The sequence below is a fragment of the Convolutriloba macropyga genome, chromosome 3 (assembly GCF_964194025.1).
Source record: "Convolutriloba macropyga chromosome 3, txConMacr16.3, whole genome shotgun sequence".
Classification (NCBI taxonomy): domain Eukaryota; kingdom Metazoa; phylum Xenacoelomorpha; order Acoela; family Convolutidae; genus Convolutriloba; species Convolutriloba macropyga.
The window spans coordinates 43476098-43499966 of NC_134470.1; the positions used below are offsets into that span (position 1 = coordinate 43476098).

Sequence of the window (23869 nt, forward strand, 5' to 3'; positions counted from 1 at the left end):
TTAAAAACTTAGACCAAACTTTAGCCAAAGAAAATTGAATCAAACAGATCGGCAACACCACTTTGCTGTAAGAAGTTAAGCCATGAACCATCGTTAAAACGAAAATCAGTCCAATGTTCACAAAAATTTAAACCACAAAACTTCCGTTGAAAAACGCGAGATTAGAAAAGATCTTTTTAATTCGATATTCTACGCTGAACCGGATTTTTAATGATACCACTCAGCACTCTACTCTACGTTGAATGCATCAATCGACCGAAAATGACTGAACAAAAAACACCCTTTATATAGCTCCTCCCCCACTAAAGTGGTTCGGAACAATTACGAGAAATTGAGAATGGAATTAAAAACTGATTCAATTCGACTACATACTAAGCCCTTTCCTTAAAAACTTCTCTTTTTTAAAAATGAGACGTAATGCGAATGTATGGAAGGCTTTTGTTGGCTCGTTTCTGTTTATTATAAATATGAGCATCATTTGCATAAATTATCATCTGCCCTTTTTCTGCTTCTGCTGATTGGCTAGCCATCGGAAGCCCTCTATGAGTCCAACCCCCTGTATGGCTATAGTGGGTTGTGCCAGATAGGCTCTGTTCTCCAGCTCTGGTTTCAGGCTGTCCAGGGCGGCCAGCATTTCCTCCCTCGAAAGCTTTTCTGGTGCATCTTGTTTGTTCAGAAGAATCAACAGCGGACACCTTAAACGTCGAAATGAATATCAGAATTGTTACTTGACCATTGTTTTTTGTTGGGACAACCGGTTGACAATTTCTGATCGTCAATTTTTTTTAAAAAAAACAGCACCAATGAAATGACTGTGCACATTTAATGAAAACTAAAATTTTAACGTCAAAAATGTTTGCTGTACAGTTTCTCAAATTTTAGTCTCTCAAAGTTTTCAAAACAAAAATTCCATGATCAATTGGTTCCTTTCGTGATTGCAACTTCGATAAATCCATTCATTTCTCAAAAAAAGTCATTGGGATCTATCAGTAGTCAGAATACGTCCTACGTCTTAAAAAACGGAAAACTGAAACAGATAAAAAATTAGATTTTTTTTTTGCATAATTCGGTGTCGAAGCCGTTAAAACAATAACCAATTCACTAAAGACATTAGATATGTTTAATTGCACCTTCCTGCGACATCTAGCTCTCAACTGAAAGCAATAAAAAGGTTCTTTTCCCTCCATAAGCGGTCGCTGAGACCTGCCATTATCCAGATTTTTTTTTGCTCGACTACAAAAAGAACGACAAGTGAAGACAAAAACAAGAAATTCCCTTAAATTCAGCTAGATGGTGTCGAAGTAGTCAAAACCATAATGCGCCTTCTTGTTGAACACCAATAATGTAATATTTGACCTGTCATTAATGTACACAAAAGACAAGAAACCTCAGATGGCAAATGTCAAAAAATAGAAACACCATTACTTAAAACGTAAAACCGCAATAATAATTAAGTTTTAATTCATTAGAGAGACGATACGATCTGACCTGACGTCGCAGACTCGAAAGCTAAAAGTCGCTACTCATTGCTACAATAGAGAAAATGCAAAGCTCAATAATCCATTGTTTGTTTTGAAAATTTTTTTAAGTCTAAACGACCATAAGCGCTCGATTTGAAAAAGACTAGATAGGTTTATTTGCAACTCCTTGGGATGCAAAAATGGTCTGTCATTAGAAAACCTTGATCTTGATTGTTGTTCTGTAATTAATTTGAAAAAGCCAAAAAAGCGCAAATATTTTTTTAAAAAAAGACAGCGAGTGATTACAATCCGAATTATTTTTAGTCTGTAAAACGCAACGATTAGACCACAACTAGTCTTGCTATTGTTCTTCGTCCAATGGCTGTACATATTTGTTCTTAAAATTGTGGATATGGATAATTTGTCAAAAAAATGTTAACATTCCAAAAATAAATGATGCATAAATGATAAATCGAATCGCGCTAAGTTAGCTAAAAACCTTAAAAACCTGCAAATTTTAATTCCAGAACACTCTCAAAGAACGCAAGTAAAACCAGCTCTTTAGAAATTACAAAAATTGTGTCAGCAGCTTTCAGGTGTGTTAATCCTGCAAATTTGAACAAAGCTTAATTCGTGTTATTTTTGAAGAAAAAAAGACTGAATTTTGAAAAATAGAGCCCAAATGTTAGCCAAAAAAATTGATCAAAAAGTTGAGGAACACTTATATCTTTAGAATACTAATAAAAGAATACTAATAAAATAATAATACTATTGACGACATTTTATCAATTTTTTTTAGCTAAGAAGACGAAAATTTTTACCACAAATGCGGAGAATGCGAACGAAACAAACGGAAACCAGTCAAATGTTCACAAAACTTTGCAACTCGATAACTCTGTTGAAAAATTAAATTCAGAAAAAATCTTTTTAATTATATATTCTGCGCTGCGCTAGCTTTCTAATGATACCACTCACAACCCTCTCCGATGAATATATCGATCGGCGAAAGTTGACTGAACAAAAAAACAATTTGAGTATATCGCTCCTCCCCCATCAAAGTGGTTCGGAACAAAAAAAATGTTTTTAAAAAAAGTAGAAATGTTTTATCTGCCCAAATTCAAGCACTAGCATCACTCAAGCTCTAGCCTATTTTTTAAAATATCCTTGTATATCACGACAGTTTGCTTTTTTTTCAAAAGATTTTTCAAAATTGATATTCGAAATCAACAACTCAAGACTAATACACAAGAATTAGGGCATATACGTTTGACACTACTTAGATGCACCTCTATTGATCTTTAACTAAATGTTCATAAAATTTAAAGTTCCATAAGTGAGTTCAGAAGTCATTTTTTAGGTGATGTAAGTCACGCAATTGACTTAAAAGCGGAAATGACGTCACCAACACAAATTTTAACTGCAAAGTAATAGAAGTCACTGAAGTCAATCCCAAGAAATAAATTCCAAGAAGTCAGGTCGTAAGATTCATCGTCGTAAAATGAACCTTGTTATACTACCTATTTCGCTGCTTTTTGATTACAGGGCTGCCACTTACTGTCATAGCATCATGAATATAAAGAAGCCTGCCTTCTCAAGCTCAGCTTTGAAATTACCAACCGCAAGTTTTTTTTTATACACGAGCGAACTCAAAAAAATTTTACCCCGACAATTTCAAAATGCAATTTGTATGAAAAAAGTATTATTAAAAAAGGTATTCTGCAGCACAATTCTATCCCAAGAAATTATTTGTCAATGTCATACAGTCTTGCAAAGAAGAAATATAAGCAGTTTTTTCTTAATGAATACAAGAAGGACACGAAGAAAACCCAACATGGTTCAATTACTTGGAAACATTTTAAGTTCAATTAAACTTCTTTGTTTTGTATTGAATTTATGTTACTGTCGTCCCTCCCCGCCAATACAAGTGACTTCTCTATCCGGTCGACATTTTAGTTATTATAAATTATTAGTTTCTCTGTTGTAATTATCAATATTCTACACTGCCTATCTCTGTAAATTTTACTATGACTGAAACATTTACAGATATTAGGAGAAATACAGTGTTCCTTTTTTTAGGACTTCTACAATACTCCTCTTCGAGTCGTAAAAAGACAGCGCCTCAATACAATTCAAATTCTTTGAATTGTAAAAAAAAACCATGATGTCCCCAATAATAGCCGCTATCGCTTCGCGGCTATTAAAAATAAATGGTCATATCCAACCGTATACCGGAAGCAGTTGAAACTATGAACTTTAGCCTGTATTGACATCAAATGAGAGGCAAGGCGTACAGGAGACAATAACAAAGAAAAAAATTGAGGTTATAATGGTCAATTTGCAGTTGCGTGTTAATTTGAAGCAAAAGCTAACTTACCTGGTAAGTTGATCAGCTTGTAAGAGATTTTTGAGTTCGCTTAGGGACAACTGCAGCCTGGCCCTGTCTGTTGAGTCAAATACGTAGATTAGTGCCCTGGTTCCCTCGAAGTAGTGCCTCCAAAGAGGTCTAGCGGCATCCTGGCCTCCCACGTCCCACACATTGAAAGTCACCTGCAAGAAAAATGAAAAATAAATTGACTGACAGCCATTAGACAATTCTGAGATAAGCTAAGTACACAGACATAACACCGTTCATTTGTAAATCAGCAAGCAAAAAAAACTTAGTCTTCGAAGAATATTGATTATTAGCTTTCCACTTCATGCGAAGGTACAAGAGCTCCTTTTTTAATAGAGCGCGACAATCTTTAAAAAGTTTATCATTTTAACTTCTCTATCCTGACACACAGTTTACAAACAGTTTACAAGCCATCAGTTTAAAACTATTTCTGCACGATAAAACTGCCTTGTTACATGCGTATATGTTCCTCCAAACTGAACTCCAAAATAGTAACATGTCAGAAGTTTTTCTCGTACATAGATAACTTGAATGTACTGCTGTGGTGATTTTAAGATTTTGTCATTTATCGGAACGTATTGGAATTGCTAAATTGTGAATGGTCTTTTAAACAATGTAAGTAATCTCTTGTAATATGCGGATCCGTAAACAATTTATATGAGTCAAAAGCAGCCGGCCCGAAGCATCCGAAGTCAAGCAACAATCTAAAAATCTCAGACAATAGCGCGAGTGCATTTGTATTCGTAATTTTTTTCGAAACTATTTCAATATAGTTAGGTTATTCAGGAAATGCTGAAATAGAAAAGTAAAAAAAATAATAAATTTACCTGCGTGTAGTGTAGTGAGTTTGCCTGCGTTTGTACACTACACGCAGGCAAATTCATTTTTTATTTTTTACTGTTCTACTTCAGCATTTCCTAAATAACCTAACTATATTGAAATAGTTGCGAAAAAAATTATTAATACAAATGCACTCGCGCTATTGTGGGAGATATTTAGATTGTTGCTTGACTTCGGATGCTTCGGAACAGCTGCTTTTGACTCATATAAATTGTTTACGGATCCGCATATCACAAGAGATTACTTACAATATTTAAAAGACCATTCACAATTTAGCACTTCCAATACGTTCCGATAAATAACAAAATGTGATAATCACCACAGCAGTACATTCAAGTTATCTATGTACGAGGAAAACCTCTGACATGTTACTGTTTTGGAGTTCAGTTTGGAGGAACATACATGCATGTAACAAGGCAGTTTTATCGTGCAAAAATAGTTTTAAACTGATGGCTTGTAAACTGTTTGTTTCAACTGAAGCTATTTTTTTCGTAATTATTTTGAAGAACTCCAACACCACCACCCCCTTACTATTAAAGGCTTCAATTTCGGAGTAGTCTTCTAAAACAAAACACTTCTGTTCGGGGGTGTTCTCATCCAAGTTTCTGTTAGACAAATTATGAGCGGTTCCACTTCAGTTTGTTTAATAAAAATTCGAAATTCATTTTTGGAGCAAAATCCATTTATTTTTGCCAAATGTCGGTATTGCTTATGTCCTGCGGTACTTTCATTTTTCTTAAACTCTAAGAGTTCAACCAAATGCCTGTTCAAATCATTTCTTTCTAACTGGTTAAATCAGAGGGAGAATTTTGATTTTAAAATTGAAAAAAAAGCATTAGTTGCTCAGCGCAGATCGTGGAAGACAAATATGTTATTTTTTATAGAATTCACCTTCCCTTCTCCCAAACTGTGCAGTCTGTGGAGATCGCAGAGTAGTTGAGAGTCAACAGCTAAGATCACTAATAGGTTTTGTCGAAGTCTAATAAAATTTATCCTCACTGGAAAAAATTGTTTTTTTTTTGTTCGACTAAATAGTTTACATTGCAACAAAAAGATGGAGCAACGTCATAAAAAAAGGTCGAATTGACACCATGCAATTGGTGCTCTTTTGTTTGTTTTTCAGTTTCTTCGAAAATAACGAAGTTTGTTTTGAGGCGACACCTTTGTGTTTTTGCGCTAATTAGGTCGTCTTTTTATAACAACGCTTAAATTGTCCAAATCCTCGACTTCATGTACCTTAAAAATTTTGGTGCTATCGTTTCCATTATGATTTAGTACCGATACAACGCAGTTGTTCGTGCCCGTGATCATGTCTATTTTGTTTGCCTCGTTTCGAATTTCCGGCTCAAATACAGGCAGCGATTCATTAATGTACAGTTTCAATTTATTTATGAAATTCTTTTTGTTGCGTAAAACTCCTTCGTTTTTTGTAGACTCCAGTTTTATCTTGAAAGAAGATCAATTTGCAGACAACAGTCAATGTAGTTTTTGTATTGTTTCCAGGTAATAGATGACACACCTCCATCCAATTGTACTCAATTTTCATTCCCAAATAGTTTTAAAAAAATTTCAAAGTATCCTGAGTAACATCTGAACTATTCCGGGCCTCAAAAGTTGGGTTAGAAGTGAGAATACAGTCTTTCCCGGAAAACGATTCCTGCAGTCGTAATATGTCATTAATTTTTTTATTTTGCTGCAATTTTGCAACTTCTTGCTCCTGTTGTTCCGTTTTTTGACCGTAAAAACCGAACCTCCTTGGTCAACTAACTCGCTCACCTCGTCAATTTTGTTAACGTTACTCACGGTACCCTTTATACGTGGAGAAAATGATGTTATTTCCAAGTCCAATTCACAATAAGATTTTATAAGTTTACATATATCTAAGTTTTTAGATACAAGTTTATATACATTTATAAATTTTTTTATATAAGGGTATTTATTCAATGAATCCAGCTTTTCAGGCTTTAGCTAAATAATGAAGTGTCTTGTTAGAGCGAAAACATAAAGGTCAACAGCGAAACTGTTTAGCATAAAGGTAAACGTTCGTTAAGTTCATAAAGAGACTAATTAATTACCATAAAGAAAACTTGACAATCACTTAGGTTCTAAAACACAGACAAGCATTAAATAGATAAGTCTTTGTCAAATATTTTTTTTTCGCGTTACTGTTAACTTTGTGTTAATTATTCTTTTCATTATCTCTCCTTTACATCCTTAGTGCTCCCGTGATCTCACTTGATGTTCATAGGTCTATGTTACAAACGACGCGGGCAAACTAAAAAAACAGTGATTGCATTGTTTTTCCTGTCCATCTGTAATCTTGAATTCTAATAATTTAAAATGTTATGTATGATGGCCCAACAAATTCTATCGGGAATAAGGTTATGTTTATATATATCATGGCGCATGGTCCTGCTATTTGGGCAATGTAAGAAGGAAGACGGGCTCAGTTGCTTAAATGAGTGATGTTCAGGTCAAATGGCTAGAGAACCTCGACACCTCAAAACAAAAATGTTTGGTATCGTATAAAACTAATCAGTAGAGTAGCGTAAGAGGATCAGTAGTACTAATATAGTAGGTACCTTTCCAACTTTGACTTTATCAACATTGAATCCGACAGTGGTCTGCACTTCGTCACTCTTGTTGGCCATCTTAGCCAGCACAGTCGACTTGCCAGCATTGTCCAGGCCAGCCATCAGAATACGCATCTCTTTCCCTACACAACAACAAACTCTATCTAACCAGCAAGCAAATTTTCATGTTCCTACAAACTTTCATGAGCTTTAATTTGGCATCTTTCTTTTCTTTATAAAACTTGTTATCGTGGCTTGTAATTATTTTATAGTCTGTCATAGTATCTTCCCCCGATCACAAAAATTGGAATTATGTTTGATCTATTTAACATTCAAATCCGAAAAGATACGATTCAAAAACAGTTCGATTCGAAATTAGATTTCGTTTTGATTTGCAATATTCTGTCAAAATATTCTGAGTAAAATAGGAAACTTTGGATCAAATTTTTGAAACTGTTATTTCAGACAACGCTTGGCAGCTTCCCAATTAGTCACTTAAGTTTAGGAGTCAAGCAATAGCGTCAATAATAAGCTGCTCGCGTGGGTTCGCTCTTAGCGTCAAGTGGTTTGGTTTAAAAATACAGGTCAGTCTCTCAAGGAGAAATTTACAGCTCCGTATGAGAGTCCCCCAGTTCTTTAAGAGGGTTGACATAATTCATTCGAAACAAATCAATGGAGTCCTTAGATATCGAAAACGACTAGAAATCAATACGAAAAACAAAAATTGCGTCGCCGACTCTTCCAAAATCAAGCGCACGTCTAGCTGTAGCTCGCATACCAGCCCTAAACCTGCCTTTGTCCTGTAATTAATATCAGGTGAGCGTAAAGTGCAGAATTGAAATAAATGGTTATGACAATAAGAGAAAGGATCCATATTGCACTTCGGATGCATTCAGTGACCATGATGTCGTATGCCAAAAAAAAGACGCCACTTCATGACACGACAGAAAACGCGACCGGCTAGCCATAGATTGTTCATTGGCTAACTTTTCCATAGTAGCGCAAAATATAGGATTGAATACGGGTTTGATCATAAGCAGCGCATGACAATCCAATGGACGAGTAGTGATCCCCTACTATGAGACATCACTGCGTATATAAATTTAAGGACAATGCACTATAACTCTTTAGATCTGCGTCATTCCATTCATTTCTCATCACGCAGCTCTAAAGCTGCGTCATGAGAATTGAAATTCTTTTCGAAGATTGCTGAACATCTTGATCATCTGTCTCAAAAATTTTCTAATTACAATGAAATCAAAATGGTTTTTGCTCTCATAGTAGCGCAAAAACGAAAACTCATTGATGAAATCGATTCGCGGTCTTTTTTTGTCACCATGGACATCCAGCCGTTCCGCTGCTCTGATGTTAAATTGAATTCTTTGCAACCAAACGAAATCCGAAAAGAGTCTGAGAAGAGAGGTTAATCAAATGAAGCAGCTGAGGATCGCAACTATAGATAGGAACTATAGATATTCTCAGGTCTCCTCCTAATGATAGAATTTGAAGCGTAATTTTTATGTTTCCCTTTTTACAAAGTTCGCAAGCGTCCGGTATTATGCTAAGAAAAAATTTAACAAGTTCAGAGGCGGATGAATAGTGCTGAGTTTTACAAAAAGCAATTCTATAATGAATAATCATTCGTGCGGTACATTTCTTATTTATACTTTATTTACATTTTTGTCCAATCAGTAGGAATATTCTATATGTTCTCTTTAATTCTGAACCTTCATGCCCGATAACTATTATTCCGCAGACCATTAATTTGTCACCGCTTTATTTACTAGGCTATGGAAAAATTGAATTTGGTGGAATAACTGCCCTAGCATAAATGTTTCCTCATTTCTAGGACACGAAAAGTTAGAACGATAAAGATTTCTCAAAAAATATACACCCAAGGCTTTCTTGAGAAACCTGACTTCGCAGGAAGACCAGCCGCGATAACTAACAAGGAGACCACAGTTTTTTCATGCAGAAAGAAAGTGTAACTGCCCATTACGCCTTTCTATCTAAAGTTGTACTCGTCATTAGAAGACAACTTTTGAAGCTAAATATAAAAAGCCAAAGAAGCTAACACTAAAATCATTGGTCAAACTTGCTTCCATGCCTTATTTTCTTAATTCTCATTAACCTTGATTACTTTATAAAACTACAAATTAAAACCATGTCCTGGATAAACTGAGTTTCGTACCCACCCACTTTCCATTTATTGTAGATCAAAGTTAATTTACTCAAAGACTATCTCAACTTTGTCCCTTTTACTCTCATTTTACAGCTCTGAAAATAAGCCCACAAATTTGAACAGAAATTTGTTCACACTCGTCGTGAGCCGAGAAGGTTGTATTAACAGGGCGCACGGCGGGAGGTAGAATTTAGCGACCTTCAACTCAACCAAGTTAGTCCCCTTCTTATAGAAATACATTACACTTGAAGAAAGAAACACGGCCGACAGTTGCATTGCCACACAGAGTAACAAGATCTGTCTTCTTTAAAGTGTCAAACATTTCCCTGATCAGCAAGACTAGTATTTGCGTTTAGTTTACTTCTTGGAGAAAATCTGAAGTAAAATTTAGCACCTGACAAAACTAGGTTTATAGAAGGGACTCGGAATTATTAAGAAATACGGTCTCGTACGCTGTAGATTGACTTACTTCAGTCTAAATGTGGGCTTAAAATTTGATTGTATGATTTATTTATGATTATCCGCACAATTTTGCAGCTCAGGTTTTAAAAAGTTAGGGGTTCTCATGGAAAAACAATGCACTATAACTCTTTAGATCTGCGTCATTCCATTCATTTCTCATCACGCAGCTCTAAAGCTAGGTCATGAGAATTGAAATTCTTTTCGAAGATTGCTGAACATCTTGAACATCTGTCTTCAAACAATGTTCTAATTAAAATGAAATGGTTTTTGCTCTCATAGTAGCGCAAAAACGAAACCTCATTGATGAAATCGATTCGCGGTCTTTTTTTGTCACCATGGACATCCAGCCGTTCCGCTGCTCTGATGTTACATGGAGTTCTTTGCAACCAAACAAAATCCGAAAAGAGTCTGAGAAGAGAGGTTAATCAAATGAAGCAGCTGAGGATCGCAACTATAGATAGGAACTATAGATATTCTCAGGTCTCCTCCTAATGATAGAATTTGAAGCGTAATTTTTATGTTTCCCTTTTTACAAAAATCTCCAAGTGTTTAAGTTCGCAAGCGTCCGGTATTATGCTAAGAAAAAATTTAACAAGTTCAGAGGCGGATGAATAGTGCTGAGTTTTACAAAAAGCAATTCTATAATGAACAATCATTCGTGCGGTACATTTCTTATTTATACTTTTTATTTACATTTTTTGTCCAATCAGTAGGAATATTCTATAGGTTTTCTTTAACTCTGAATCTTAATGTCCGACAACTATTATTCCGCAGAACATTTAATTTGTCACCGCTTTATTTTCTAGGCCATGGAAAAATTGAATGTGGTGGAAAAACTGCCCTAGAATAAATGTTTCCTCATTTCTAGGACACGAAAAGTTAGAACGATAAAGATTTCTCAAAAACGCCCACCAAAGCTTTCTTGAGAAACCTGACTTAGGATGAAGACCAGCTGCAATAACTAACAAGGAGACCACAGTTTTTTCATGTAGAAAGAAAGCGTAACTGCCAATTACGCCTTTCTATCTAATGTTGTACTCGACATTATAACACAACTTTTGAAGCTAAATATACAAAGCCGAAGAAGTTAACACTAAAATCCTTGGTCAAACTTGCTTCAATTTCTTATTTTCTTATTTCTCATTAACATTGATTACTTTCAAATACTTCAAATTAACACCATGTCCTGGATAAACTAAGTTTCGTACCCACCCACTTTCCATTTATTGTAGATCAAAGTTAATTTAGTCAAAGACTATCTCAACTTTGTCCCTTTTACTCTCATTTTACAGCTCTGAAAATACGCCCACAAATTTGAACAGAAATTTGTTCACACTCGTCGTAAGCCGAGAAGGTTGTATTAACAGGGCGCACGGCGGGAGGTAGAATTTAGCGACCTTCAACTCAACCAAGTTAGTCCCCTTCTTATAGAAATACATTACACTTGAGGAAAGAAACATGGCCGACAGTTGAATTGCCACACAGAGTAACAAGATCTGTCTTCTTTAAAGTGTCAAACATTTCCCTGATCAGCAAGACTAGTATTTGCGTTTAGTTTACTTCTTGGAGAAAATCTCAAGTAAAATTTAGCACCTGACAAAACTAGGTTTATAGAAGGGACTCGGAATTATTAAGAAATACGGTCTCGTACGCTGTGGATTGCCTTACTTCAGTCTAAATGTGGGCTTAAAATTTGATTATATGATTTATTTAAGATTATTCGCACGATTTTGCAGCTCGGCTGTTAAAATTTATGGGTTGTCTTGGAATGTTTTGGTAACACTCAAGGATAATTTAAAAGCTATATACCAGCACCTTTAAAACTACCAAGATAAAAGCAGTCCTAGCTGGAGCTAATAAATTGACAACTATTTCATAAAAGGACAGGCAGCAAATAAGATCGCCAAATCAGAGCTATCATTTTCTTTCAAAAACATTTTGAGAAAAGTATTTCTAGAAGCAAGGCGCAGCATATATTGTCAATTGCTTTGTTTCCTGATCAAAGCGACACCGAAAACAACCAGACGCTTTTTTTATATATTACCTAACTGTACAGTGAAACCCTCCGAGTGTTTATTGAGGTTAAGAGGTAGCTTTCAATCAAAGGAACATTTACAAGCAGCGATTCAGATAGACTTAGTGAGATATACTAGCCAGCTAATCAAAGCACCACAAAGAGAACCACTTACTTAACAGAGACTTGCGACTCTTTTCAAACAAAGTCATTTGTTTGAACAGGCTAATATTACTCAACAATTAAACTTTGTTGTCAGAAGATGGTTGTTATCTTGGGAAATGTTTATGAAATAACAATTTGGACTATTTTGCTAACTGATTAAGTGGTATTACAATGCATTGATTCATTGTTGTTTGAACAATAGCAGTGATTAATCCAACCCTGTCTCTCGCGCGGCTTGTTCAATTGACCAACAATTATTCTCAAAGACATCCTCTTCCTTCATTTTGCTACCTTTGCTTTTACAATTCATTTCCTTAATTTGCACACGTTTAATCAGCGGGATACGCAATTGAGGCTCACTTGATAAGAGATATTGATTCGAGGCCACAAACACACCAGTGCCATCTCAGTTAAAAGTAAAAGGTTCCTATGTCCGCCTTCTATAATCTGCTGCCCACAAAACAACCTATTTCCACCATCTAATCTAACACCATCCCTGTTCCCACCGCCCCTTCCTCTCATCCGTAAGTAACCCACCTATAATCTACACCACCACACCTTTGATGCCAACCCACGCGTTCAAAAGTAAATTGTATAACAAAATAATCTAAAAGCTCCCTCGACCTACATCCTACTTACTGCGTGCCCTACCCTGTTTTGCTTCCCAACTTATCTTGAGGGCACCGCGAGATGCTATTAATTATCATCTAATATACTAAGTATAAAAATGATAATAAAAGGTAAACATTAACAAATACGAGGACAAACTTGAGCAGAAAGTAGCCAACATCCGAAGCACACGTACATAGTGTATGTATCCAGAACAAAAACCCAAACCCACTTATTTAACCAAACAGTTACATAGAGCGAGACTATTTAAGAGGCCAATTGTATTTTCAGGCTATCATTCTAGATAGGATGACTAGGGGCATCAGTCTAGAAAAAATGTTGCGCAAAAACCCTCGGTATTAAGATGGTCAGGTGTTAAAATAGACGATGTCCTCAATTTTCAGGAAGAGATGATAAACCTTTTGGCAATTGCAATAAGTGTCTCCACTCCACAAAGCTCACTTCAGAAGAAAAAAAACTAACCATTAATTCAAGTCGAACACTGTAAAGTATAGCTATGACACATCTAAACAAGGAGGCCCAGTAATGTTCCGACTCCACTCCATCACAAAGTTTGTTCGATTATCTAGCGATAATAAAAAGCAGCATACAGATTTTAATAATTTTAATAAAAAGCAGCATACAGATTGATTGAAATTTTAAAACTTGAAAGAAAATATTATTAGAACGACCGTTGATACCTTCACTTTTTTCTGGTTATTTAATAAACCAAAACGCAGCAAGCAAACTGAATTAAAAACAATGAGTTGAAACAACAAGTCAAAGATAATGTTGCAATGAAGACTGTTAAAATTTTCTATCCGTGCTATTTAGTTCAGGGACTTACGCACCACCTGTCCATTGAAGATATGACAAACGAAAAGAAACCACATTTACTGGCTTTTTAATGGAAAAATATTTGTTCTGACCCTCAGTCAGATATTACATTTAAGATAGGAACACACCGTCTAAAACATAGATCAAGCAAATACATCAGAAGGTTTGCAATACTTTGAGCAATTAAACAATCAAAAGTCACCTTTTCGAACGAAATGAGTCTCTGTGTCAACGGCCAATTATCTCACAAAAATAACAAAAACCCTGAAAATTACAAAAATTGTATTATGGCGTTCAAACAAAAAATCGTGAAAACAAAATTCAACAAAGGCAGATAATTTTTTTAATGCAAAATCGGCGAGTAAATGAATTTTTCATAAAATAAACAGCTTAGAATAAACCAATCTAGAAGCACACGGGTAACCTATTGCCAGCGGCACTCCTTAGGTAAAAATAGTCATGCAAAAAATCTGCATAAAAAACATACACGCTTACAATAATTGCCTCTCATTCGAGCGCAACTAAAATCAACTAGATTTGGTCCTACTTTCATTAATTAATATCGCTTTTTTGACTTTTCGTTCTTTATACTGTTATGGCAAAAATAGCCTTCAGTAAGGCCAAAATTTGTTTCGAATCATCTTTTCGAAAAAAGGAAAAGTTGAATTCTAGATGCACTTAGCTTCAAAACAAAACCATTCTTTATTAGACTAGGGTGCCCTGAAAAAGTTGAAAAATGTATGATTAAATAATAATTCGCGCACGTTTCGAACGTGTACAAAAAATTAGAAAATTTCACTAGAACAACAGTTTGGCATGTCCTAACCCGATTATCAAATAGAAAACCGTCAATTAAGGGGAAGGCCTTGCCCTAAAACGTTACTCAGTCAACTCGGCGGCAAGTCAATTCCTATGTACATGTATAAACTCTGGGAATAGTCAAACGTGGAAGAGCTTTAAAATATAACGATAGTTCAGATAAAACGCAAAGGAATGAGAGCCATATACTAAAGATAATTTTAAATCAAGATCTGAATATAATTTAATATCCGTCGTGGAAGCTTCGACAACGGGACGTCGACGCATTGATCGGGCGCCACAGAGGCGTGATAGCCGAGAGGTAAGGTGTGTGGTTCACACGCCAAGGATTGAGAGTTCAATCCCCTGCCTCCGTGAAGCTGTCTGTGTGAGGATGAGCTCTTACTTTACCATAGCTTCAGGTTGACCATAGCCTGACCAATGTTGGCTGCAATTATGGTGCCACTAAGACGTGTGCTGAGGTAGGGTTACCTTGAGAGGTTACTCTACTTCTGTCTTATGGTGTCTCAAGAATATCGTATAATCTTAAGGCTTACCTGACTAACTAAAGTTCTAGATCTCTAGTCTGTTACTCTTCTATCTGAGCTTCAGCAGACAGTGCACCGGCCGAAATGCTAAAGTCTAACATATATCTCAATACTAAAACAAGACCGGAGTAGAGAGAGAGAGAAATATACTTTAATAATATATCAGGTATGACTGGTACCGACTAAAAGGGTAGCGTGTTGTGTTACCAACGGGTAAACAGTTAAACATTAAAAGGAAAGGTATTTCCATAATTTTAACCAATCAGGGTTGAGTATTTTAGTTTATATTTATTAACATAAGTAAAGTCTCTAAATCGTTTTGTTGGAAGTCAACACTGACTCCATCTTTCCGGGTTTTAGAGTTTTGAAAGTCTTCTGTACTTTGAGTCAATTTCTCTTTATATCTCTCTGAAGTTTTTTCTTTCTTTTTTGAGAGTGTTGCTTGGTGATCGGTTTCGTCAAAGAGTAAAGTCAACAGACATAGGTTGTCCACAAAGCAAAGAACGAACATCAACAACCACAAAAGTATCTATTCCAGTACCACGTCCAGTGGGTGAAGATCCTTTTGGGCAGCTCCAGTGTCGATGTGTTGTGGCGCTCCTGATGTCCAGTGACTTACCTGGTTAATATTGTTAGTTGTTAAAGTGTTTAATAAGTGTTCTGTGTTACTACGTATAATACGTAGTATCCCTTCCGGTTGGAAGAGTTTCGAAATTGTAATCATGTAATTCGACGAAGGAATCGAGGGTAGTTAGTTTATTTTTTAATCGAAGTTTCTGTTTAAAATCATGGAAATGGTTAGTGACATGTGACTTTTTTGGCCATTTTATATTATGTTACTGAAGATGAACATGTATTATGTCTCTTGATGTCTCCTGAAATCAGGAGTTATTCTAATGCTATTAGTTCTAACGAATTGTTTTGTTATACTTCTACTGTTTTGGAGTAACTATTGTTCAATGTTAGTTTTCCCGTTTGTCGTATCTGTAAATTTTTTGAAGGTTACAGATCTCGCTTACTTTCTTTATAATGGGTATACGCAAGAATGTCCCATTTGCTGATTCCCATTAACGGTTATTTCATCATTGTGCAAAAGGTTCGCCGGATACGATATAGTCTTCCAAATAATGCCTTTTTTCCTTTTGAAGGAAAAGAATTCAGAGGATTTGTTACAAATATAGATGTTAGTTGTTACTGGTGTATTACATGTAATTGCATAGTATGTCTTAAAGTATCATTTTGAAATATGAAAATTTCGAATTGTGAACAATCTTAATATTTTGGTTGTTTTACCATTTGTTATATTCGTCTGGAAAGTATTGGTAACTATTTGTTAAATACTTTGTATACAATATGTTATGTTCTGTATTGGAAGATTCTAAATGTATTGCATGTTAAATCGAATAGTTATTTTAACACGATTGTCATGTTGTGACTCATATTGTTAGTTAGTGAATTTGCATGTAATCTATGTTAGTATTGAATTGTGCATGTTTGTGAGTACACAATATTATAGTGTGTTATTATACACTGTGTTACTCATTCCACTTATTACTAATACCTTGTTCTATTTTTGTTTTCTTTTTATTTACAAAATTGCATATATCTAACTATGGAAAACTTTGCATATATACATGTATACAAGTAGCTAAGAATAGGGGTGAAAGTTAAAGTAAAAAAAAATTTTTGTTTTTTAGATTTTATTACACATTAAGTGTCATACTAGTACAAATGGGGTTCAATCACGTTTAAGGATTGTTTGCAAAATGGGTATTGTTACTAGCATTTATAAAATATTTATTGCACGTGAAATATGCAGAGAAACATCTATAGTTAGATGTATAGCAATAAGTATTTATGACAATGTTACAATGAAATTGTTCTGAATATTACGAAATTTGTTACTACATTGAAGATTGTTACAGAGCAGTATTTGTTAGAGTCTCTCTGTTTGTTTAGGGTGATTTGTTCGATCCCTATATTGTTGATATTCTTTGATGAAGTGATCATCCTTTGAAAGAAATCATGCCACTAGATCAGTTATTTCATCTAGTGACACTTCTGTTATTGATGCTTTTACCGAGTTTCGTATTTCTTTCTCGATATCTGAAGTCTTGCGTTCATGGTTAAAGTGTATTCTGTTCAGGACAGCTGTTTGTTACGCTGCCTTCCAAATGGTAAGTGTGATATTCTTCACACGGTTCTAAGGCTTCTATAGGTACAATGAGCGGTCGTTCGGGCGCTTCCTTAGGTTGGAAGATATAGTAATTCTTTACAGGGTCGAAGTTACGGAGTGTTCCAATTGTGTATTCCCATTTGAGTCTGTATCCGTAATTAAGAAAACAGGGTGACGTTAGTTGATCGTTTATGTGTATATAACTCTTTGTAGTGTTCTTGTTCTTGTTCTTGTCGCGTAAAAACGTATAGTATATTAAGTTATGAACTAGCTTCGTTTCATGTACTCTATAATTATTGTTCTGGCCATCCTTTGGTGTCGGATGTAGGAAGTTGAAGATAAGTTGAAAAATCTGGTGGTCAAAAACGCTGTAAGCGGAAAGGTCTTGTGATGCCTTTGCTACGAGATTATCAAATGTACATGTTATAGGTATTCTAAATTCATAATCGTAGTCGTATAAAAAACGTTCTGTGAGACTGTAAAATTGTTTCAAAATTGGATACGCTGTTTGATGGTATTTATCGCGTCCCATATTTTTGGTACTACGTTTAACTGTATTCGTGTTCTCAGAAGGTAATGGTGGGAAAAATTCAGAGACACGGTCTTTTAGGTTGTGCAACGGTGCCATTACAAAGTTATAGTCCCGTGAATCGAATGGCATTTCAAACCAATTACGATAACTTAACAATGGGTTATAGTTGCTGTTATGTGGGTTATTCAATGTTCGGGGATCTTTGTCCTGAAACCATATTGTTTCCATGACTGTTGCTGTAGGGGATTGGGGATTGTTCGTTAGTAGATTGGTGGAAAAATGATTTCCTACTGTCGCTTCGGTGCGTTACGGCGTACGAGAAGCGTAAATTGTTCGGTCTTATATGTGATGGATATCTATGTGATATGCGTTGTTGAACGTGATATTGCGGTAACTCGTGTTCGTTATCGCTAGGTGGAGGTGGTCGTACTGGAGGTGGATAGTTAGGTAGAGGTGGAGAGTGGTATACTGTATTTGCCGTGTTATCGTTACGTGGTCTGTGCTTCTGGTAACTATGCATGTTAGTACTGGTTCCTTGTTCTGTTACATTAGTATTTGTTCTATTAGAAAAGGAATCTTGATTACGTTTATTTTCTGTTTGCTTTCTTCTAGTAACTTGTTCTTTTATAACCTGTGCAATCTCTTTGGGTGCTGGTTGGTTAAACGCTGTCTGTGTGTGTTGATCGGAAGTGGCGCATTCCACTTCGACTCTCATAGTTGTTATCCTGTCGTGTGGGTTGTCGAAACGGTCGTCTGTTTGCGTGCTACCATCAGAGGCGTTATCTCGAATTGTTCCTGGACTGGAACGTCCTGATCCGGAACTTAGTTCTCCTTCCTCAACGTCGTAGCTGAGGGGCGAATCTGTTCGGTATGGATTCTCGGGCTCATAGTCCATTTCGTGTGCCATTTCGTCTCTTGTTTGCTGAAAGGTAATTCAATTTGTTACATATTCTTAACTTAGTTACAATTGATTGTTACAGGTATATACAAGAAACGTTGTTAATTCAGTTTGTTACAAACACACTTGTTATCAGTGTTATCTTTGTTATTATCTGTTATCTGTTACACAGTTATTATTATTCTTTTGTCGGTATTATGTTTTATGAAGACAAGGTTCATTCATATTCGTACAGGGATATATTGGTTAGTACCATTGTGTTACTTGTTATGTATGTTTATATTGCAGGTAGTAAGAGGTTGACATGTATTTTTACAGGTATCTGTCGAATATACTAGGTGTGTTAAGTATAAGTGTAATAAAATACAAAAAATATGGGTAGTTAGTGAATAGTATTTAACTTTAGATAAGAGAATGTCTATTAGTAATAAAAAAATGTCTTTGGAATAGTATAAAACATGTTAGTTGTTCGTGACTGAGTGCAGATTTACATTTCATATGTATCTGCCGAATGAGTGTCAAAATATGTGACTTCATTCGTATGTGGTTGGTCATCATTTTTCAGAATGTCTAAGCTATGGCTGCGGTTATAAATTTTATTAGCTGCTAATTTCAACTGATTGAAATCTATAGGTGGGGGGTTTTGTATTTCTATTAGTTTTACTGATGGTATGAGGTTTTGTTGGTTTGTTGATGTAGATGATGGTTGCGGAATTTCATACGATGTTGTTTTACTAATACTTAAAGGAGGTTCATATGAACTTCCCTGAAATGTTGATGATTGTTGTGATTGTTGTTGTATGTTAGGCGCACTAGGGATGGGTGTGATATTTGGTGTAGTAAGTGATGTTGTTTGAGGTGTATTAAAAGCTACATTATTTCCTAAACATTGATATGCAGGTGGTGGAGTGATTAGTTGTGGTGGTAGTATAGGTAGCTTGTTTTCAGTTATTGTTTCTAATGGTTCAATTTTTAAGGGTTCGTGTTTGTATTTTCGTTCTGGCAATGGTGGTTTTTGTTTCTTCGGTGATGAATCTATTGTTCGTAACTGTAGTCCCTTATCTGTTCAGCGAATAGTTGTATTATAGTGTTTATAATTAGTGTCAATATAAACTTGTGATGGTTTATTGTCGTCGTTGTGATCTGTTATATGTGTTAAAACTGAAGAGTGTCGGCGAAAAATGTTCTTCAGTGGTTTAGTATGTTTGGTATAGTGTGAATAGTTCTCGTTACTATCGTGACTAGTTTCTTCTTCTTGAATCTGTGCTACTAGTTGTGTTAGTGTCTGTGAGAAGATACCAAATATTCCTGTTGAAAGTATTTTTGTAATACTAGCTTGTTTGCCAATTGCTTTATGAATTGCAAAAGCGTTGTAGAATTTTATTATAAGATTTGTTAAAAATAGTATCATGCTAATCATGGCGTATATGATTGCCATTTTTTCTAAGATGTACCATGGCCAACCAAAGATTGATAATATTTGTTCTTTTAGCCATGCTCCGTCAAAAATTTCTTTCCAGTTTACACTAGGTTGGTCGATTTGGAAGTTATATTCATTAATATTTAGATCTTTTAACCATTTTAGTGATTGTTCATAATTTTTGTATGTTTGGAGTAATCCGAGTTGTTCAAGTTCTAGCAATTTTTGTGCGTTTGCTGATGTAGCTTCCTGTAATGGTTTTTCGCAGTCTCGCATGTATTCTGGTAGTAAATCTCGTTTTCGTTCTTGTATTAATTGTTTTCTACTGTATATTCCACTTTCTATCAAACTTGCTTTACTAAACATGTTGTCTAGTACTATTTCTTCAGGTGAAATAGTGTTCAATATTGTTTCAACTTTTACTGGGTATGGTGTAACTCTGTATCTCTATGTGAACATGGGACTTTCTTCGCCCATAAGTATGTTTATCGTGTTAATTGGTGTACGTATTGTACTCTGTTTTTGTATAAAATTGGTATTTTGTCATAACATTCGCGTGTTTGCGGTACATACAGAGGTGATGATTTTTTCGCGCATTTGTACATTTTCATCACATTCACTCCTTCTTGTTTAACAAATATTGATCGGTATCCAGTGAGGATATATCCTAATAGTGGAGTGTTCTTTTGTACTTGTGTTAATGTTAATTGTCTATGGTTTCTAGTTTGTTCGCAAATTTGTGAATAGAATTCAATAGCGTGTAGACTTATTCGTGAGTAAATGTTGCTCATATAAAGATCCATTTTCATGTTCAAATGTGTGTTTTCGTTTACAAAACCATAGTAGTATTGTTTGTTATCTTCGTCTTCATATCGTGTACGTTCTGATATTATTTGTTCTGGTTTTATTCGTAAAAATTTTTCGTCGTCAAATTTATCTTTCTTGTTACTTTTTGTCCGGTATGCATATCGAATCCGTATTCGTAGATGATGTATATATTATCATATTCTGTTTTGTGTAATGGTTGGAGTGAGCCACACTCGCGTTCGACGAGTGGGAATACTTCGAATCTAGTTGCGATCGTGTCTGTTTTGTTTAATTTTATTTTTTGTGTTATGTCTGGTTGTTGGACTGTTGTCCATTCAGCGTTTGTTTCTATCCAATATCTATCTTGATATTTTACCATGAATGTATCAAATCTGATTAGTTCAAATAGTTGACAATGGGTTTGTGGTTCCCATACTATTGTTGCTTTTGTTAATGGTGTTGGGAGGCATTCTCCTTTACGGAGATCGCAGGGTAGTTTTGTTCCCATATATGATATTTCTTCGTTATCAAGGTTTAGTATTAGTGATACTTCGCGTATTTCTAGTGTCCAATCTAATATATCTATTCTGTTTTGTTTTCGTGGTCCTTTCATGCAATTGGATTGTGAATTTTTTATTGCGCTTGGTATCCACATGGGATTTGTGTAGTCATAAACTATTCGTCCGTATGGCGGTACTAATGGGGTATTCATATCGAATTGTATTCAACCTTGCATTTCTTCGATCTTTTTCTGAAGTGGTGGATTTGCGATGTAGTTGAATGATATATTATATCTTGTTGGTTTATATCTTGTGTTTTTGAGTAGGTTTATTCTAGCGAGTTCGTTTCGAACATTGTCCGCATCTAATATTTTTGTTCTTTGTTCATCTGATACGTAATAACTTGGTCTGTTTGCTCTAATGTAGTCGGTGTGTTGTGAACACCATTCTACGCGTTCTTTAATTGTTCCTGCAACTACGTATGCTTTTATTTCTACTGCTTGTGCTTTTGATAATAATTGTACTTCTGTTTTTGTCATATCGAGGTCTAATGGTTTGAATTTACATGTACTAATTTTGTTTAGTTCGTAGTATTTGACATTTTTGATTTCTTCTGCATCACAATCATAGTGTTCTATGAATATATCTTGTGATCCGGTTCCGGAGCCGTTAATATTCTGTCCAGTTAATTCTACAAAATCTATTTGTGTTTGTCTTTTTTGTCTTTTATTGTTCATATTGAACTTATCCAGTATACTATCTGTTAGTCGTTCTCTGTAGAAATTCCAATTTCGTGTCCATTTGTCGATAGCTATTTCCCACATAGCTTCGTAATCTGAATAGTTTTTAGTGTTATTTGATTCTTCTACTTTAGTATTATTGAGATATCTTGGATAAGTGTTGGTATGATTATGTTGGAATACATAGTGTTGGAGGTTATCATATTTTTGTGGATTGAATGTGTGGTAATTATTAATAGTATTGTAATTTTTTGTGTTGTTTTTATTTTTAAAGTGTTGGATTTGTATTTCCATTTTTTCGTTGATACGGTCTTTAATTCGTTGTCTAGCTTCATTTTTAGTCTTTGTTCCATTTGTATTTTTGTTTCTACTTTCATATAAAGTAATATGAGAATTTAACAATAATATGAGAATAATAGCTTTCAGTTGAAGCGACATGTGTATGATAGACCGGTATGTGGATTGTAAAATGTTGCAAATCCTAAGGTTTGTTTTGTATATCTATCGAATTTGTATATAAATTCAATGCAGATAAAAGGTGCTGGGATTGTGGTTGTGACTATAGATGGTGTTGTAGCGTGAAATGGATGATTAAAAATGGTGTTATATTTTATCGTTGTGTTAAATTTAAGTTCGAGAGATGGCGTTGCGAGAACTTTAAGCGCTGCGTTGCGTTGGCGATGTGTTAGATTTAAACTATTTGTTAGTCTATTTCTTGACCAATTAGTAAGTGTATCACCAAGATTGGTAGGTCCGTATAACGGCGGGGATGGATTCCAAGTTTTGTGATCTAATGGGAAGAGATATGTGTGTTCATTTGTTCTACTTTGAGTTGGGGGGTTACAATTAAGTATGGGGGTTGATCGGATTCGTCCTGGATGGCTTGAGGGTAATCTAATATCGGGTATGAATGATGATGGGGATAATACTGTATTTCTCGGAGGTTGCAAGGTGTTTGGGATTTCGACTCTTGGTAAGCTTACTGATGTATTTGATGATGATGTTTGATTTGTTCTCAATGGTGTTGTACTTGTACTTGTGGATTGTGGTGATGTTGCTGACCAAAGTGAACTATTAGGTGACTGTAATGGTTGTACTCGGAAGTGTTCTTGAACAAAGTTAAAGTCTTCTCTCTGTGAAAATGTCGGTGGTAAAAATGGATTTGCTCTTAGTTCGAATGGTGTTGGTGTATGATCAGTATTAACACTTGAGTGTTCACTTGGTGAACTGAGACTAAAATTGCGTAATGTAGGTGTTCCTGTTCTACTTGGTTGTTCTGAGTGTCCTGTTTCTAAAGGTCTTATTATATTAGATTCTATGTCTCTTGAGCCATATGATACTAATGTTGAGTCTTGTGTAGGGAATGATAATGACGATCAACGTCGTGCTCTTAAAAGTTCTCTTCTTTCCGGTCGTTCCCGTCGTACAGTATACGGGTTTTCGTTATCTGGATTTAGTGTGTCATCTATTTCTGGTGAAGTTGGAATATTTGTTAGATCTGTGACTTCGTTATGGTGTGGTCTTTCTGGGTGATTGTTACTTTGATTATTACTTGATGACGCAATTTTCGCGGGCTATTTGTTATGCTCCTGAGCCAGGTCCGTGAGGTGGGATGTTGATGAATGGTGGTTGCAAAATAATGAGTGGTGTTAATTCTTGTCCTGGTGTGTGTGTTTGTGCTCCTAGGTTTGATATCCAAATTTCGTTATAGTCTAGTCTGAGATTTAATTGGTATATTATAACGTTACCGTATAATTGAGAGTTTTCTGGAAATCCTATTTGTAAATAGAACTTTTGTGAGTGTAGGGTGTAGTAGATGGAGTCTTCAATATCAGGAATAGGATCAATTTTTATGGATACAGAAAGTATTCTATTAGGTTTAAACACATTCGTATGAAAAAGTAAATTATAATTGC

The 23869-nt window shown here is 35.3% G+C and overlaps 1 protein-coding gene across 1 annotated transcript in view; it reads right to left on the minus strand.

Moving 5' to 3' along the window:
* Nucleotides 1–283: 283 nt before the first annotated feature.
* LOC142336221 (ADP-ribosylation factor 4-like) overlaps nt 284–23869 on the minus strand; it is a 103388-nt gene continuing 79802 nt past the window's right edge. The window contains exons 2-4 of the mRNA XM_075384895.1: nt 7275–7408; nt 3835–4007; nt 284–695 (exon numbers count right to left, since the gene is read on the minus strand). Coding sequence (XP_075241010.1) covers nt 491–695; nt 3835–4007; nt 7275–7408 — 512 coding nt within the window. The 3' untranslated portion in view covers nt 284–490. The remainder of the gene's footprint in view (nt 696–3834; nt 4008–7274; nt 7409–23869) is intronic.